We start from the raw sequence: 14,524 nt of genomic DNA on the forward strand, positions 1-14,524 counted from the left end.
CCCTTCATTCCCTTCCCAACATACCCCCTCCCTTCATTCCCTTCCCAGCATACCCCCTCCCTTCATTCCCTTCCAAACATACCCCCTCTAGAGCCTACAACTTGAAATCCCAGCTCTCAGCTCCCCCTCTGTGAAATGGACCTACCTCACAATCTATGGCCAGGAGGGGATTGTTCCTAACCCTCTGGCTCCACCAGGAGCTGGGGCATCCCTGAGCCTCCCATGTCTTTGCAGTTCTGAGCTGTCTCCCACTCTGCATTCTTTTTCTTGGTATTTCTTGGGTCCCCTCCCCCTTCCCACTTACCTTCACTGTGAGTTCTCCAGTCATATAAGAGCCAGCCTAAGGTAAGCACAGACACTATCCAGTACTTAGTGAACAGCAGGACAGGCACAGAAATGATCGGGATTGCTCCTGAGGAAGTACCAAGGGTTATTCCATCACCCACAGTCAAGTCTAAAGCCTTGCAATTGAAGCTCCTCTCCAACAACATTGTGCACACATCAGTTTCCTCCTCTATCAGATGTTGGACTAGATCACTTCTGAGGTCATCTTGTCCAAGACTCACTTAAGTGCCCTTCCCTGTGCTTCTGCAAAATGGGAAGTTGGGGTCACATCAGGAGGTGGCCCTGTTTGGCAGTCTGGTGAAACCAGACAAAACCCAACAGGAAGAGAAGGAGAAATGCCATTCAAAATAACTGCGGATAGTATAAGATACTTGAGAATCTATGTGCCAGCCCATACACAAGAATTATATGGCAACTATTATAAAAGACCTTTTCTAATAGTAATAAAATTTGAAGATCCCTTTGTATTGCCAAGCTGACAGCTACTTAGCACTTAGTTTCAAATTAAGCCTCTGTCAAGAGACAGGAGATGTGAGCCCTTATTGCTGATGTAACAGGAAGGGGCTGAACAGGGAGGGGCTAATACCTATTGAAGTGCCCACCAGAAATTATACACTAGAGCCCCCTTAAACGTGCTAGAGGGTACCTCTACTGGGTTCCTTGGAAACCACCTAATAGGTTCCAATAGTAAAGAAATGTTTCACCTGTGTTGCTAAAACATGCCACAGATTCCCACAGATTCAGGTCTGTTTATGTTTGTATTCAAAGCTTTACTAAGGGACTATAGCTTCGCTTTGTTTGAACAGAAATAATACTGGGAACGCTTTGCTTCAATGGGAATAATACTGAGAATGTTTTGTTTCAACAAGAATAATACTGAGAAAGCTTCGCCTCAATGGAAACAATGCTAACCCCTTAGAAATATATTCTGTTGCCAGCAATCACATTGTCTATAAAATTATGTCTAACAGAAAACTCGAGGCTGTGTTTCGGTCTGAGAGGCAGTCCCGGCCGGTTAATAAACACTCCTATCAAATTATAATTGGCCTAGCTGCCCTGTTATATCTCGGTGTTCATTATACTATACAAGGAAGAGCACAAGCTGAACAGTCAGAACTTCTTGGAATAAGCATCATGGAGGCAGAGCAGCTGCTGTTAGGGGAGGAGAGAGAGGGGGAAGGGGAGAGAGGGAGGAAGGAGAGAGAGGGGGGGAGAGAGGGAAAGAAAGAGAGAAAGAGAGGGAGGGAGAGAGAGGCAGGGAGGGAGGGAGAGAGACAGGGAGGGAGGGAGAGAGACAGGGAGAGAGACAGAGAGACAGAGAGAGACACACACAGAGAGAGACACAGAGAGAGAGAGACACAGAGAGAGACACAGAGAGACAGAGAGACACAGAGAGAGAGAGAGAGACACAGAGAGAGAGAGAGAGAGAGAATGGAGAATTTCTCTCAGCAAGCATCTTGAGGATGGGCTTCTACTGCTATTTCTGGACTGAACTGAGAATTGAAAAGAACTGAGAAGAGAAATGAGAATTGAGAACTGACATAGAACTTGGACTTGTGGTGGCAAGACTTCCAAGGGCCAGCTGGAGCTGCAGAAGACTAAGGAAGCATGACTATGGTGCCAGTATTTTGTATCAATGTTGTGGCTTTGATAATGTGTATGAATGTCATTGTGGCTTCATTAAGCCTTGTCTTCCCAGGAACAGAGACTGTGAAGGATTTGAGATGGACTGGACACTGTGAGCTCCAATGTGGAGCAGGAACTGCATGGAGAGCTGGACAAGGAACTGGGAGCTGTCTGCCTTTGAACCCAGATGACAGTTTGGTGGATTCAGGTAGAACTACCTGCCTTGAATCAAGATGAAAAGACCTCTGAGTAGTGACTGATGAAATTGTAATTTAATTGTACCTCATGACTTTTGTACTTTGTGTCCTTTAAGGAGGCAAGCTTCCTTAAGGATGATTGAATGACTGAGTTACTAAATGATTGTACTTTGTTGAAAACTATGTGGCCATTTTAGTGATAAGTTGTTGCATTGTGACATTGTGAATGCTGTACCTTGATTTTCTGTGAATGTTTTGCTCTGATTTGTTATTGAATAAATAGTGAGTACGCTCTTCACAGCAGCAGTCCTCTGGAAAGCTGTTCATGCGTGGCTTTATACCTTTCATACAAATAAAGCCAGATCTAAATAAATGGAGAAATATTACTTGCTCATGGGTAGGTAGAGCCAATATAACAAAAATGACAATACTACCAAAATTAATTTACTTATTTAGTGTCATAGCAACCAAACTACCAAACATTAGGCAGCTAGGTGATGATGCAAATAGAGTACTAGGCCAGCAGTCAGGAAGACCTGAGTTCAAATCTGGCCTCAGACATTTATCTGCTCTGTGACTGTGGGCATGGCACTTAACCTCTGCTTCAATTTCTTCATCTGTAAAATGGGGATGATAATAGCACCTCCCTCCCAGGGGGGTTGTGAGGATCAAATGAGATAATGATTGTAAAGCACTTCTGTGTCTGGATCATAGTAAGCACTATGTAAACTCTAGCTAAGGATTACTGACAAGAACTAGAAAAAAACAATTCAAAAGATCAAGCCTATCAAGGCTTAAAAAAAGTGAAGCAAGGAGGTGTAGGCGCGCCAGATCTCAGTGTATTACAAAGCAGTCATCGTGAAAACTATCCGGTATTGGCTAAGAAATAGAGGGGTGGACCAATGGAACAGATTGGGTAGACAATATGTGAATATAATATGCCCTACAGTCTTGGAGAACATAAAACACAGTGTAACTATGAACTATTAGGAACAGGGTTAGGGTTTGGGTTAGATTTCTAGAGGCAGCTTGAGAGAAAAGGGAGAAAGATCCCAATATGTGAGTTCAAGGTAATCTATTTCTGTGATGCTTGGACTAGGAAAGCTCCTTAACCTCTCAGGCTCCCAGGTTTCCATTCATCTAAACCCAGAGACTTTAAAGAGCAGGTACAGAACAGCACTCACAGAGAGTTTCACATGAAATTGCTGGACTGGAGCAAAAGAAGGAAAGGCTCTCTCTGAAGACAGAATCTTTAGAAAGGGGTTGGCTTCACAACCAGCAAACCCTCACCTTAAGAAGGGAGGCAGTGTCCCAAAGAAGGAAGAAGTGCATGGCACTGTCATCCTCTAGGGAGAAGGAGAACAAGGAAGGGCCCTCAGAGGCATCTACCCATGTCCTACAGCCTCTACCTGTCTAAGTGTCCTTCTGCTGAAAGACCTCCCTCCATTGAGGGGAAACCTCCACTCTCAGCATCTGCCCCACACAGCTTTGGGGAAACTCTTAGGGTGGTCCAAAAGCCAAGGCAAGAAGCCAAAGAAGCTGGTGTCTGTCCCTTGGCCACAGCCCTATCCATTCTCCTTCCTTCTATATGCCCTCATGAGACAGCTCCAGTAGTTTTCCCAACCTAAGTCTTTTCTTCTCTAAAATAAATGTGCCCAGGGGCAGCCAGGTAGTACAGCGAGTAAGAGCACCGGCTCCAGTGTCGGGATGACCTGGGGATTGAATCCGGGCTTAGACACTTAGCACCCACCCAGAAACATCTGGCTGTGTAACCTTGAGCAAGTTACTTAACCCCAATTGCTTAGGGGTGGCCAGGTAGTACAGAGAGTAAGAGCACCGGCTCCAGTGTCAGGATGACCTGGATCGAATCCCGGGCTCAGATACTCAGCACCACACCCAGAAGTAACTGGCTGTGAAACCTTGAGCAAGTTACTTAACCCTGATTGCTTTAAATAAATAAATGTGCTCAATTCCTACAGTAGGTTCTCTTATGGCCTGGCCCCCACCCACCCAACTCAGGAAGTTTGGCTTTGTGAGTAGGAGGGGCTGACACATCTATCGGAAATCTCTGAGAAACCTGCCTTGGCCCCATTCTGAAGGCAGAGGGAAGATAGGCTGCCATAGTCTGGCCGCTTAGGGGTCAGATAATTGCTTGGAAACACCACAGGCAATAATTTTTGCTCAGTCTTTGTTTTCAAAGAGGACCAGTGACATTGGGGGTGATGTCTTACAAGATTCATGGATGAATGGGATTGAAGTGAAGCACAGTTGCACAAAATTGGCAGTCTCACTGTCTCTTCCAAAGTCATCAAAGTCCAGTGGCAAGACAAAAGTCAGGACACCTGTTGATGGCCCAGGATACAGTGGAAGACCTTGGTGTCTTTGATGTCAAACCAAGATCCAAGTGCCCTACAGGGCCTGCCTCAGTTGCCTTCATGGTCATTGGAATAAATTGTTCTTACCTACCCGTTCTGACATGCTTGGGGTAGACACCCCTCAACTCACCGATGGGTTTGAGGCCTGATGGTCACCCTCAGTCTGGTTCAAGGTTTTAATCAGGGTGTGGTTGCTGTGTGTAACACAGCTTCTTGGAGCCACAGATGAGAGTTGGGGGATACCTGTCACAGGCAATCAGCCCATAAAAGAACGGGCTGAGATGATATAAACTGTGATCAGTCATCTTGGACAAAGCTTTCCAATCCACACATACACAGACTTGGAAGTCATATTACACAAGGCCCTGGCCCTTCTTTCAGATGAGTCACAGGGCAAAAAGACAAGTGCAAGAAACTGAAATCCCCCAAGGCCCCTTCAAAAGTCCAAAAGCCTCATTACATTTGTCTGGATTTCTGATTTGCCCCCATCTTCCCTTTGATTTGGGTAGGCATCATACTCTTACTGCTGGATTGGACTCTTAATTTCATTGACATAGAATGGTGGAATGATCGCTGTGTTGGGAGTCCCAAGACTTGATCCTGAGGCCTGGCTCCATCTTTTCCTAGCTCTGTGACTCAGAACAAGTTACTTAATATCTCTGACCTGAGGAAATGTCAATTTCCTCCCCTGCAAAATGGGAATAAAAATCCTCATCCCATGAACTCCCAGGGTTTCTGTGGGAACAGTGCTCTATTAATTATAAATGTCATCAAATGGCAAATGAACTGGGAAACACAGAGGAAGCACTGAATCAAAGTGGACAGCATTGAATTTCCTGTACTGAATTTGCCTTGGACATCACAATGGCTGAGCTTGGTGAGAGCAGCCATTCTCTTGGCCTCAGAGGACCTGAGGTAAGTTTTGAGACATGGCAGAGGATGAGAAAGGGCACCACCACAGCCTTCTGAGACGATTTTTGGACACACTCATCATTAAGGAGGGAATAAGGAGCAGGAAGTGTGAGCTGCCTACTGTGTGCTCAGCACTGGAAGGGGCTCAGATGGCATTTGCTTCAACCCTTTCATTTTTTCAAAGTTGGAAATTGAAGCCCAGAGAGAAGAGGAAGGACCTTGAGCAAGATCACAAAGCAAGTAAGTGGCAGGGCAGCATTTGAATCCAGATCCCGGGCTGTCCATTCCACAAGTAGCTGGGCCAAACTGGAGGCTCAAGGAGAAGACTCCTATGTAAACGTGACCAAGTTGGCTCTTTTGCTGATACCATCAATTTAAAAACTCAGCTTCCCAGTGAGTGGGCCCTGGGTCCTGTAGGGGGAATGTGCCTTCCTCCTAGGGAGGGAGACCAAGATTGCAGGGAAGAAGTCTGAGAGAGTGGACGGTGAAGGTCTGAAAGTGACCTGAACCTCAGTAGGGACTTCACACATGGCTCATGGAGCCGGCCAGGGGAAGCACCAGGGGGAAGGCACAAATGGGGCTGGATCCAGACATGCCTTCCCTTCTCACGGCCTCAGTTTCCTCCTCTGTAAAATAAGGAACTACAGGGCCCTTTTCAGCTCCAGCTCTGATCAATGGAGAGATGAGCAGCACGGCACCCAGCACACAGTAGGCACTCACAAAATGCTCATTAAGTGCTGTGAGCCTTTGCATGGAGACATCCAGGGACAGGAAAGTCACCGCCCACTTTCTAACTTCCTTACTCTGGGAGCTTATATCGTGCTGCAGGGCATGTGTGTGGTGTGTGTGCATGTGCACTGTGTGTGCATGCATGTGTGTTTGTGGGTGGTGTGTGAGTGTGCATACACACATGTGTGTGGTATGTGTGCTGTGCATGTGTGCATATATGTGCGTGGTATGTATGAGTGTGTATGTGTGTGCACGTGCATGTGTGTGGTGTGTGCACTGTGCATGTGTGCGTGGTGTGTCTGAGTGTGCATGTGTGTGCATGCACGTGTGTGGTATGTGTGTGTCTGTGCATGTGTCTCTGTGTGTATGAGTGTGTACACGTGGGTATGAGTACATGCATGTGCATGTGTGTGTATGTATGTGTATGTATGCAGTGTGTCTCTGCATATGTGTCTGTGTGGTGTGTATGTGCCTGTGCATGTGTGCACGTGTGTCTGCATGTGGGGTGTGTACGTGGGTGTGGTGTGTGTGAGTTTGCCTTGTGTACGTGTGTATCTCTCTATGTGTGCATGAGTGTGTGTACATGTGGGTATGAGTGTATGCATGTGAGCGCATGCATGTGCATGAGTATGCCTGTGTGCATGTGTGTGAGTGTGTGCATGTGTGGTATGTGTGTCTGTGTGCATGTGTGTCTCTGCATATGTGTGCATGCGTGTGCGTTTGCCTGTGTGTTCATGTGTGTGTACACACACGTGTGCTGTATGCCTCTGCGTGTGTATGTGTGTGCAGCTGCATGTACAAAGACAAGTGCTGCAGATACAGATACAAAAAAGAAGTCCTTCACAGCGACTGGCTCTGAAGGGGGCCATGATGAAGAAGTCCAAAGTTAGGGGGGCCAGTGGGAATGGGATGGCTTTCCTGAGACTCCTCATTAAATGGGGGCTGAGGGAGGAGCCCTCCAAATGCTTTCCTTTCCAGGTTCCTTCTCTTCTCCCTGGTTCCTACTTCTGCTGTTCTAAGGCTTGATTTGAAGGCCCTTCACCATCCTAGTCATTCTCCTTTGGACACTCTCCAGTTTCCCAGTGTCCTCTCCAAATGTGGCCTGACCAGGGTGGCGCTTGAGTTGCTAATTGTACAGCAGAGTTTGGGCCTCACTGAAGGAAAACAAATGAACCCAGGTCATGTTGACAAGATGTTGACCAAGCTTCTGCGGTGATTTCAGGTTGTTAGGCCAGTGAGCACCCCACAGGGAAGGCCAGAGTATTGGCCTCTCAACTCAGGGCCTTGGTCTACTACCTGCATCCTGAGGGCCCAGCAAGGCCCGGCGGGAGGGAGGGTATCTCTTCTTCCTCTCTTGGGCCCTGGCTCTGTGGAGCCTTCTGGGAGCAGAGTGAGTGCTGGGGCAGGGGGAAGAGAGGAGTCTGCTTAGGTGGGACCGACCTTCTGGGGAACGCTTGACCACAGCACACATGCGACCATGGCACACGTGTGACCATGGCACATGTGTGACCACAGTACACATGTGACCACGGCACACATGTGACCATGGCAAGTGGTCCTCCAAGTACTTGGATAGCCATGCACAAATGTTCAGATCATGCTATAAGACCTTGAGATGCTCTTCAGTTCTCTTCTGGGCGCTGCCTCCCAGAACTGGGATGAGAGGTGCTTATGTGCTACTAGAGCGACATGAATCCTCCTTCATTCTCTGTGGGCATCAGTTTCCCCAACTGTAAAATGGGGGGAGGGCAGAGAAGAAGTTGGGCTCTGTAGTTCCCAAGGCTCTGGTATCTATTTCTGATCCACTGTTCTTTGAAACTAGTGACCCCATCTCTTGCTGAGAAGAGAAGCCTGAGGGTGGGTTGGAGAGCAGCCCTCTCCTAGGCCAAGAAGGCTGACCACATGTCACCTTCTTAGGCTGAGGAGGCTGGGGTTCTCAAGCCATCTAGGCCAATCTGTATTACCCATGGGCCCATCTTACTTCTGCTTCAAGATCTCCGGTGAGAAAGTCTGCTTCCGGACAGCTCATGTTATCAGTAAGTGGCAACTGAGCCGGACTGATGGCCACATGCCAAACCCAGCCTGAGGTCTGATCTCCCCCCTGGGACCTCCCTAGCCCAGACTGCCATTCTATGAGGGCCCGAGTCATGCTCACTTCAGGCCTGGCTCAGTTTACTGTCCCCTCCATTTCCCAGATCCCCTTGCCTTCTGCCCCTAGGATGTTCTCTCTATTATAACACCCTGCTTCATCCCCACTACCTCCCCCTGCCCACCCCCACCCAGGGTTAGGGTGCACACCCAACCAATGGTCAAACCCTATTGTTTCTACCTATTTAACATCTTAGATCCCAGAAGCACAGATGGAAAGATGGAGGGGAGGCATATCATTTAGCCCCTTCATTTTACACATGAGGGAACTGAGGCCCAGAAGAGGAAGTCATTTGTACCAGTTCACACAGACAGCAAGTAGCAGTTCCATGATCTGAACTTTGGTCTTCTGATTCCAGGGCAGCTAGGTGGCACTGCCGTGGATATAGCCCAGGTCCTGGAGTCAGGAAGACTCATCTTTCTGAGTTCCAATCTGGCCTCAGACACTGACTAACAGTGTGACCCTGAGCAAGTCACATAACCCCGTTTGCCTCAGTTTCCTCATCTGTAAGATGAGCTGGAAAAGGAAGTGGCAAATCACTCTAGTCTATCTGCCAAGAAAACCCCAAATGGGGTCATGGAGAGTCAGACATGATTGAAAAATGACTGAACAACAACAACTTCTGACTCCAAATGCAACCCACTCTGCACTGCTCCCTTCTCTCTACTGCCATGGCTGCCCATAGCTGCCCTTTCAAATTTCTGGCCAAGGATTTAGTGGAACCAATCTTACCATGCCTGCAGACCTTCCAGACACTTCCAAATGGCTGGCAATTCCCCTGAAATGTTCTCATTACCCCAGTTCCTCACCTAGATGGCCTGGCCTCCCCTGGCCATCCTGGTCATTCATCATTTTCCCTCTCCTCTGAACACAACTTCTGGCTCCATGAAGCCATTGGTGGACAAGAGATCTGGGAGGCATGTGGGCCTCCATCCCCTCCCTGGGGGCCCACTTACCTAGCACCACATAGAAGGGGACCCATTGTAGAACGGAAAGGGTCTGGAGGGCAGCCTGGAAATCCATTGTGAAACCAAAGGCCATGATGTCCTAGCTGTGGCAGGGAGCCCACACAGAAGACCCAAGCCCTATAAGCTCACATCTCTTCCCTGAGCCCTTTTTAGCTCCCTGCTAATTCCAACCTTCAACCTTTCCTCGAGCACAGCCACACCCCAGCCTCCTACACAAGGGCTGACCTACCTCCACCTCCCACCTCCACCTCAGCAGGACCTTGGCCAGTTCTCTAGTTTCTGTCCCCTGAATCATGTCTGTGTCCTTCTTTCTTCTCTTTGCTTCTCTCCCCACTCTCTCCCCCTTTCCTGCTCTCCCTCCCTTTCCCATCTTCCCCCCCACCCCCACCAAGAATGTGAGGTCCTTGTGGACAGGATCTACATTCTCATCTCTGGAGCTCTTGTATTGGGCACAGTAGGCATGCACATCTATGCCAGTGGGACTACTGTTCTTCCTGCTCCCAGGTCTACTATAAGCTGGAAATATCAGTTAGAGATTAAGAGCTACAACGGCACTCTTACAGAGGAGGAAACTGAGGAAGTCAGAAAATGGGTGTGACTCACCCAAGTCCACACAAGGGGCATAGATTGCAAGTGGGTAGGGACCTCACAGGCTACCTAGTGAAATGTCCTCAGTTTGCAGATGAGGCCACTGAGGCCCAGAGACATGTGGTGACTTGTTCAGGGTCACACAGCTAGGAAGTAATATAGTAAAGATTCCAAGGGATGCTGTCTGACTTCCTCTGGAGCTGACTGTAGCCTGACCTGGGGGACTCTGGGGCCATTGGCCAAACTGGGGGAAAAGAGGCTAATCCAGAACCCAAAAGGCCCATGGAAAAATGGCCACTTCTTTTTCCTGCTTGGCCAAGAGAGACGGAGGAGAGCCCTGCATCTTCGGCAGCAAAGGGCTGCCGGCAGTTGGACTGAGGCAGGAAACCCTGAATCTTCCCCTCCCCCCTGGGCCTCCATTCTGCTTCTTTAGTCTTTTTATGACCCTACTCAAACAGCTTTGGCCAAATCATTTCCCTTCTCGAAGTCTCACTTTTCTCCTTTATAAAATGACATGGATGAATTCAATCTGTGAGCTCTTTCTTGATAAAGTTGGTGAGCCGAGCACCCTGTGCCTTTGCCCTCAAGTTTACATTCTCTGAGGAAGGAGAGGGCCGTTACACGTTACACATGTACAGAGACAAGTATCCAATAGAGAGGGGGAGAGGAGAGAGCTACAAAAGGTGCTCTCAGGGTCTCTGAAGGGGAGGAAGATGCTTTCAGCTGGGGGAGGGGGAGAATCAGGGAAGGCTGCATGGAGAAGGTGGCAACTGAGTTGAATCTCCACGGAAGAGAGATGCTGAGACACAGAGGTGATGAAGGAGGGTACTCCAAGTCTTGGAGATAGCCAATCTGCTCAGTGGGAGTGTCTAGAGGCAGAAGATGGCATATCTAGCTTGGGGAAAAGGTAATATGCCAGTTTGACTGATGTATGAAGTGTTAAAAGGCAAGTCAAATGAAATTAGGCTAGAAAGGAAAGTGGTGGGCCTTGAATGCCAAGGTAAAGCGTGGATTTCACAAGAGGCATTGCTATAAAATGGCAGTAACCATGGTGGTAGTGAGCATCTGGGTTTGAAGTTTGCCTCAGCCCACTACCTATGGGGCCTTGGGCAAAGCCATGGATCTCTTTGGCCCACAGTCTCCTCACTGGGTTGTTAGGAGAATCAAAGTGCTTTGTAAGCCTTACAGTGTCATGCAAATGAGTTATTCTTATTAGTACAAGAGGCCATTGGTAGCATCTGAAGGTTTCTGAGCAGAGGAGGGCAGTGCTCAGACCTGGGCCTTCAGAAGATTATTTTGGTAGCTGTGTGAAGGAAGCCAGGAGACCAGTTAGCAGACTATTGCAACAATCCAGGGGAGAGGTGATGAGGATGCCTAGGCTGGTGGTTAGGTGAACGGAGACAAGGCTAGTGATGCAAGAAGTGCTATAGAGGCGGAGCTTGTGGGATTTTGCAATTGATTGCATTAGGTAGGAGGTGAGGAAGATATGTGCCACAGTACACTGGCTTTGGTTTAGAGAAGAGATAATGGCAGCCTAGGGAGGGGAAGGACTTCTTTGGAGATCGCCAAGGTAGTAGGCGGCAGAGGAGGGATTCGAATCTAGGACCTCTAACTCTTAGGACCCAAGTTTGAGCACCTCTCTGGACTGCCTCAGTTTCCTCCTCTGAAACCTCCAGGGTCCCTCCTGTCCTACAAGCAAACATCTCAAACCATGGTCAGTTTTAGACACGTTGAGTTTGAGGTGCCAACAGGCAGTTGGAGATGACAGACTAGAGCTCCACAGAGAGGCTAAGGCTGGCTTTATAGTTCTGGGAGCAATCCAGTTAGCTAGATTGCAATGGAACCCAAAGGAGCTGGTGGGATTACCAATGCATACTTCCTGCCCTCAAGGGATTTACCAACATGCAAACAAGCTATATAGAGGATAAATAGGAAATGACTAACCAAGGGAAGGCACGGCAATTAAGAGGATTTGAGCAAAGTTTCTGGTAAAAGATGGGATTTTCACTGGGAATTAAAGGAAGCCAGGGAATCCAGCAGGTGGAGTTGAGAAGGGAGAGGCAGGAGATTGAGAAAATGCCCAGAGCCAAGAGATGGAGGGTGTGATGGAGCAGTAAAGAATCCGGTGGCACAGGATTAAAGAATACATGATGGGGAGGAAGGCGTCAAAAGATTGGAAAGGTAGTAGAGGCCTAAGTTGCCTCCATTTCATTTCATTTCAATTGCAACAGATGTCTCAAAGGCAGTTGGAAATGGGAGATTGAAGGTCAGCAGAGAGGTTGGAGCAGGATAGGTAGATTTGAGAGCCATTAGCATAGAGATGCTAATTAAAGCCATGGGAGCTGATGTATACTACATCAAGTATAGTATAGAGGGAGGAGAGAAGAGAGGCCAGGACAGAGCCCTGAGGGACACCTGTGGTTTGAGGGCATGATGTGGAGGAGGATCCAGCAAAGGACACAGAGAAGGAGTGGTAGGAGGTAGGCGGAGAAGGTAGGAGGAAAACTGGGAAAGAATGGTATCCTGAAAATCTAGAGAGAAGAGAGTATCAAGGAGGAAAGAGTGATCAATAGTGTCAAAGGTCACAGAGAGATCAAGAACAAGGACTAATAGATCATTGGTAACTTCAGCGGAATGATGAGGTTGGAAAGAGGAATGTGAGGGGTTAAGAAGAGAATGAGAGGGAGAGAAAGTGGAGTCGCCTACTGCAGACAGGATTTTCAAGGATTTTAGCCACAAAGTGCAGGAGACATATAATAATAGTTAGCAAGGAGACATGGGCATGTTCGCAGGCAGAGAGAAGGAGACAGTAGGCAGGGAGAGGCGGAAGAAAAGTGATAGAATGGGGATGACAGGAGACAATCTGTTGGAAGAGACAAGACGGAATGGAATTGTCAGTGTAGGTGAACAAGTTAGCCCTTGGTAAGGAGTAAGGCCTCTTCATCAGGTGAGACAGGGGTGAAGAAGGAGAAAGGGGCAGAAGGCAGATGCATGATAGGAGATGGGGAAGATGGGAGAAAATGGAGCTCACAGCAAATGCCCTCCATTTTTTCTGTTCCAAATCAGATATATGACTTAAATATACAAGGTCACATCATAAATAAATTAGAGGAGCAAGGAAGAAATTTCCTTTTGGATCTATGGATAAAGAAAGAGTTCACGATCAAGCAAGAGATAAGAGATATTTACAGGAGGAAAACAGATAATGTTGATTACATAAAATTTAAAATTTTTGCACAAACCAAACTAATGCAGCTAAAATTACAAGAGAGAAAGGTAACTGGGGGAAAATTTTTTTGCAGCAAGTTTCTCTGATAAAGGTTTCATTTCCAAAACATATAAGAAACTTATTCAAAAGAATGAGTCATTCTTCAATTGATAAAGAAAGGATACGAGCAGACAGATTTTAAAGGAAGATATTCAAGCTCTCAATAAGCATGTGAAAAAGGCTCTAAATTACTAATAATCAGACATATTCAAATAACAGCAACTCTGAAGTTCCTCCTCACAGGTATTAGATTCGTGAAGATGACAAAAGCGGAAAATGACAAATGTTGGAAGGGCTATGAGAAAATGATCACACCAATGCCCTGTTGGTAGAGTCACGAATTATTTGGCCAACCATTTTAAAAATCAATTTGGAAATGTGTTCAAAAAGTCCCTTAAATTGAATATCCTTCAAATCATAAATACTACCCCAAAGAGATCAAATAAGAAAAGGGTCTATATGTGCAAAAATGTTTACAGAACCTCTTTTTGTAATGGCAAAGAGCTAGAAACTGGATGGGTGCCCATCTTGGGAATGGCTGAATAAATCATCACATATACATGTAATAGAATACCTATTGTCCCTTAAGAAATGATAAAAAGGGATGGTCTTAGAGATTCTTGGAAGACTTGTATAAACTGACAGAGAGAAATGAGCAGAACCAAGAGAGTGATTTATTCAAGGAAAACACTGTAAAATCAAACAACCTTGAATGATTGAAGAACTCTGAGAAATGAAGCAGCCAATGAGTACTTGAAGACTGATGATGAAACATTATACCCATTTCTTGACAGCAAGGTAATGGATTCAGGGTGCTGAATGAGACACAAATTTTTGGACATGGCCAATGGAGGAATCTGTTTTGTTCTACTAGGCACAGTTGCTATGATGGTTTGGTTTCTCTCCTTTTTTTCTCAATGTAGGTGGGTGGGTGGGTAGGTGGGAAGGAAAGAAAATAAATGCTTGTAAAAATAAATAATACATGGAACAAGGGAAAAATAAAATAAAGGGGAAGAATAAATTTGGGCACGAAGAGAAGGGTTACTGGATGGTGGCTTGGGAGAGTAGCACGTATTTGTTTTCAGGGTGGGATAAGAACAGAACACTGTTTGTAGATCTTCAGGAAGGAACTGGTTGAGAGGGAGAGATAGAAAGTAAAAGAAAGAGATAAAAGCAGTCTCTGAGCCTCAGGTGGGAGGAACTGAGATCAAGGGCATAGATCAAGGAGGTTGGACACTTCTTTCCCAGAGGCAGAAGAGAATGAAGAAAGGATGGATGGAGGTTAGCTAAGGGAACTCACACTGAACTCACACACCTTCCTTTCCCCCTGGAAAGCAGGATGAGGAGTCACCTACTGAGAGCCAGGG

The 14,524-nt window shown here is 46.9% G+C and overlaps 1 protein-coding gene across 1 annotated transcript in view; it reads right to left on the reverse strand.

Annotated features, from left to right (window-relative positions):
* DGAT2L6 (diacylglycerol O-acyltransferase 2 like 6) overlaps positions 1-9,453 on the reverse strand; it is a 16,323-nt gene extending 6,870 nt beyond the window's left edge. The window contains exons 1-2 of the mRNA XM_069062372.1: positions 9,290-9,453; positions 305-412 (exon numbers count right to left, since the gene is read on the reverse strand). Of these exons, the coding sequence (XP_068918473.1) occupies positions 305-412; positions 9,290-9,374 (193 nt within the window). The 5' untranslated portion in view covers positions 9,375-9,453. The remainder of the gene's footprint in view (positions 1-304; positions 413-9,289) is intronic.
* Positions 9,454-14,524: the final 5,071 nt, after the last annotated feature.

Source organism: Petaurus breviceps, unplaced genomic scaffold, assembly GCF_028583685.1.
Source record: "Petaurus breviceps papuanus isolate PSGF00001 unplaced genomic scaffold, PetGlider_PUasm1.0 90451, whole genome shotgun sequence".
Lineage (NCBI taxonomy): Eukaryota > Metazoa > Chordata > Mammalia > Diprotodontia > Petauridae > Petaurus > Petaurus breviceps.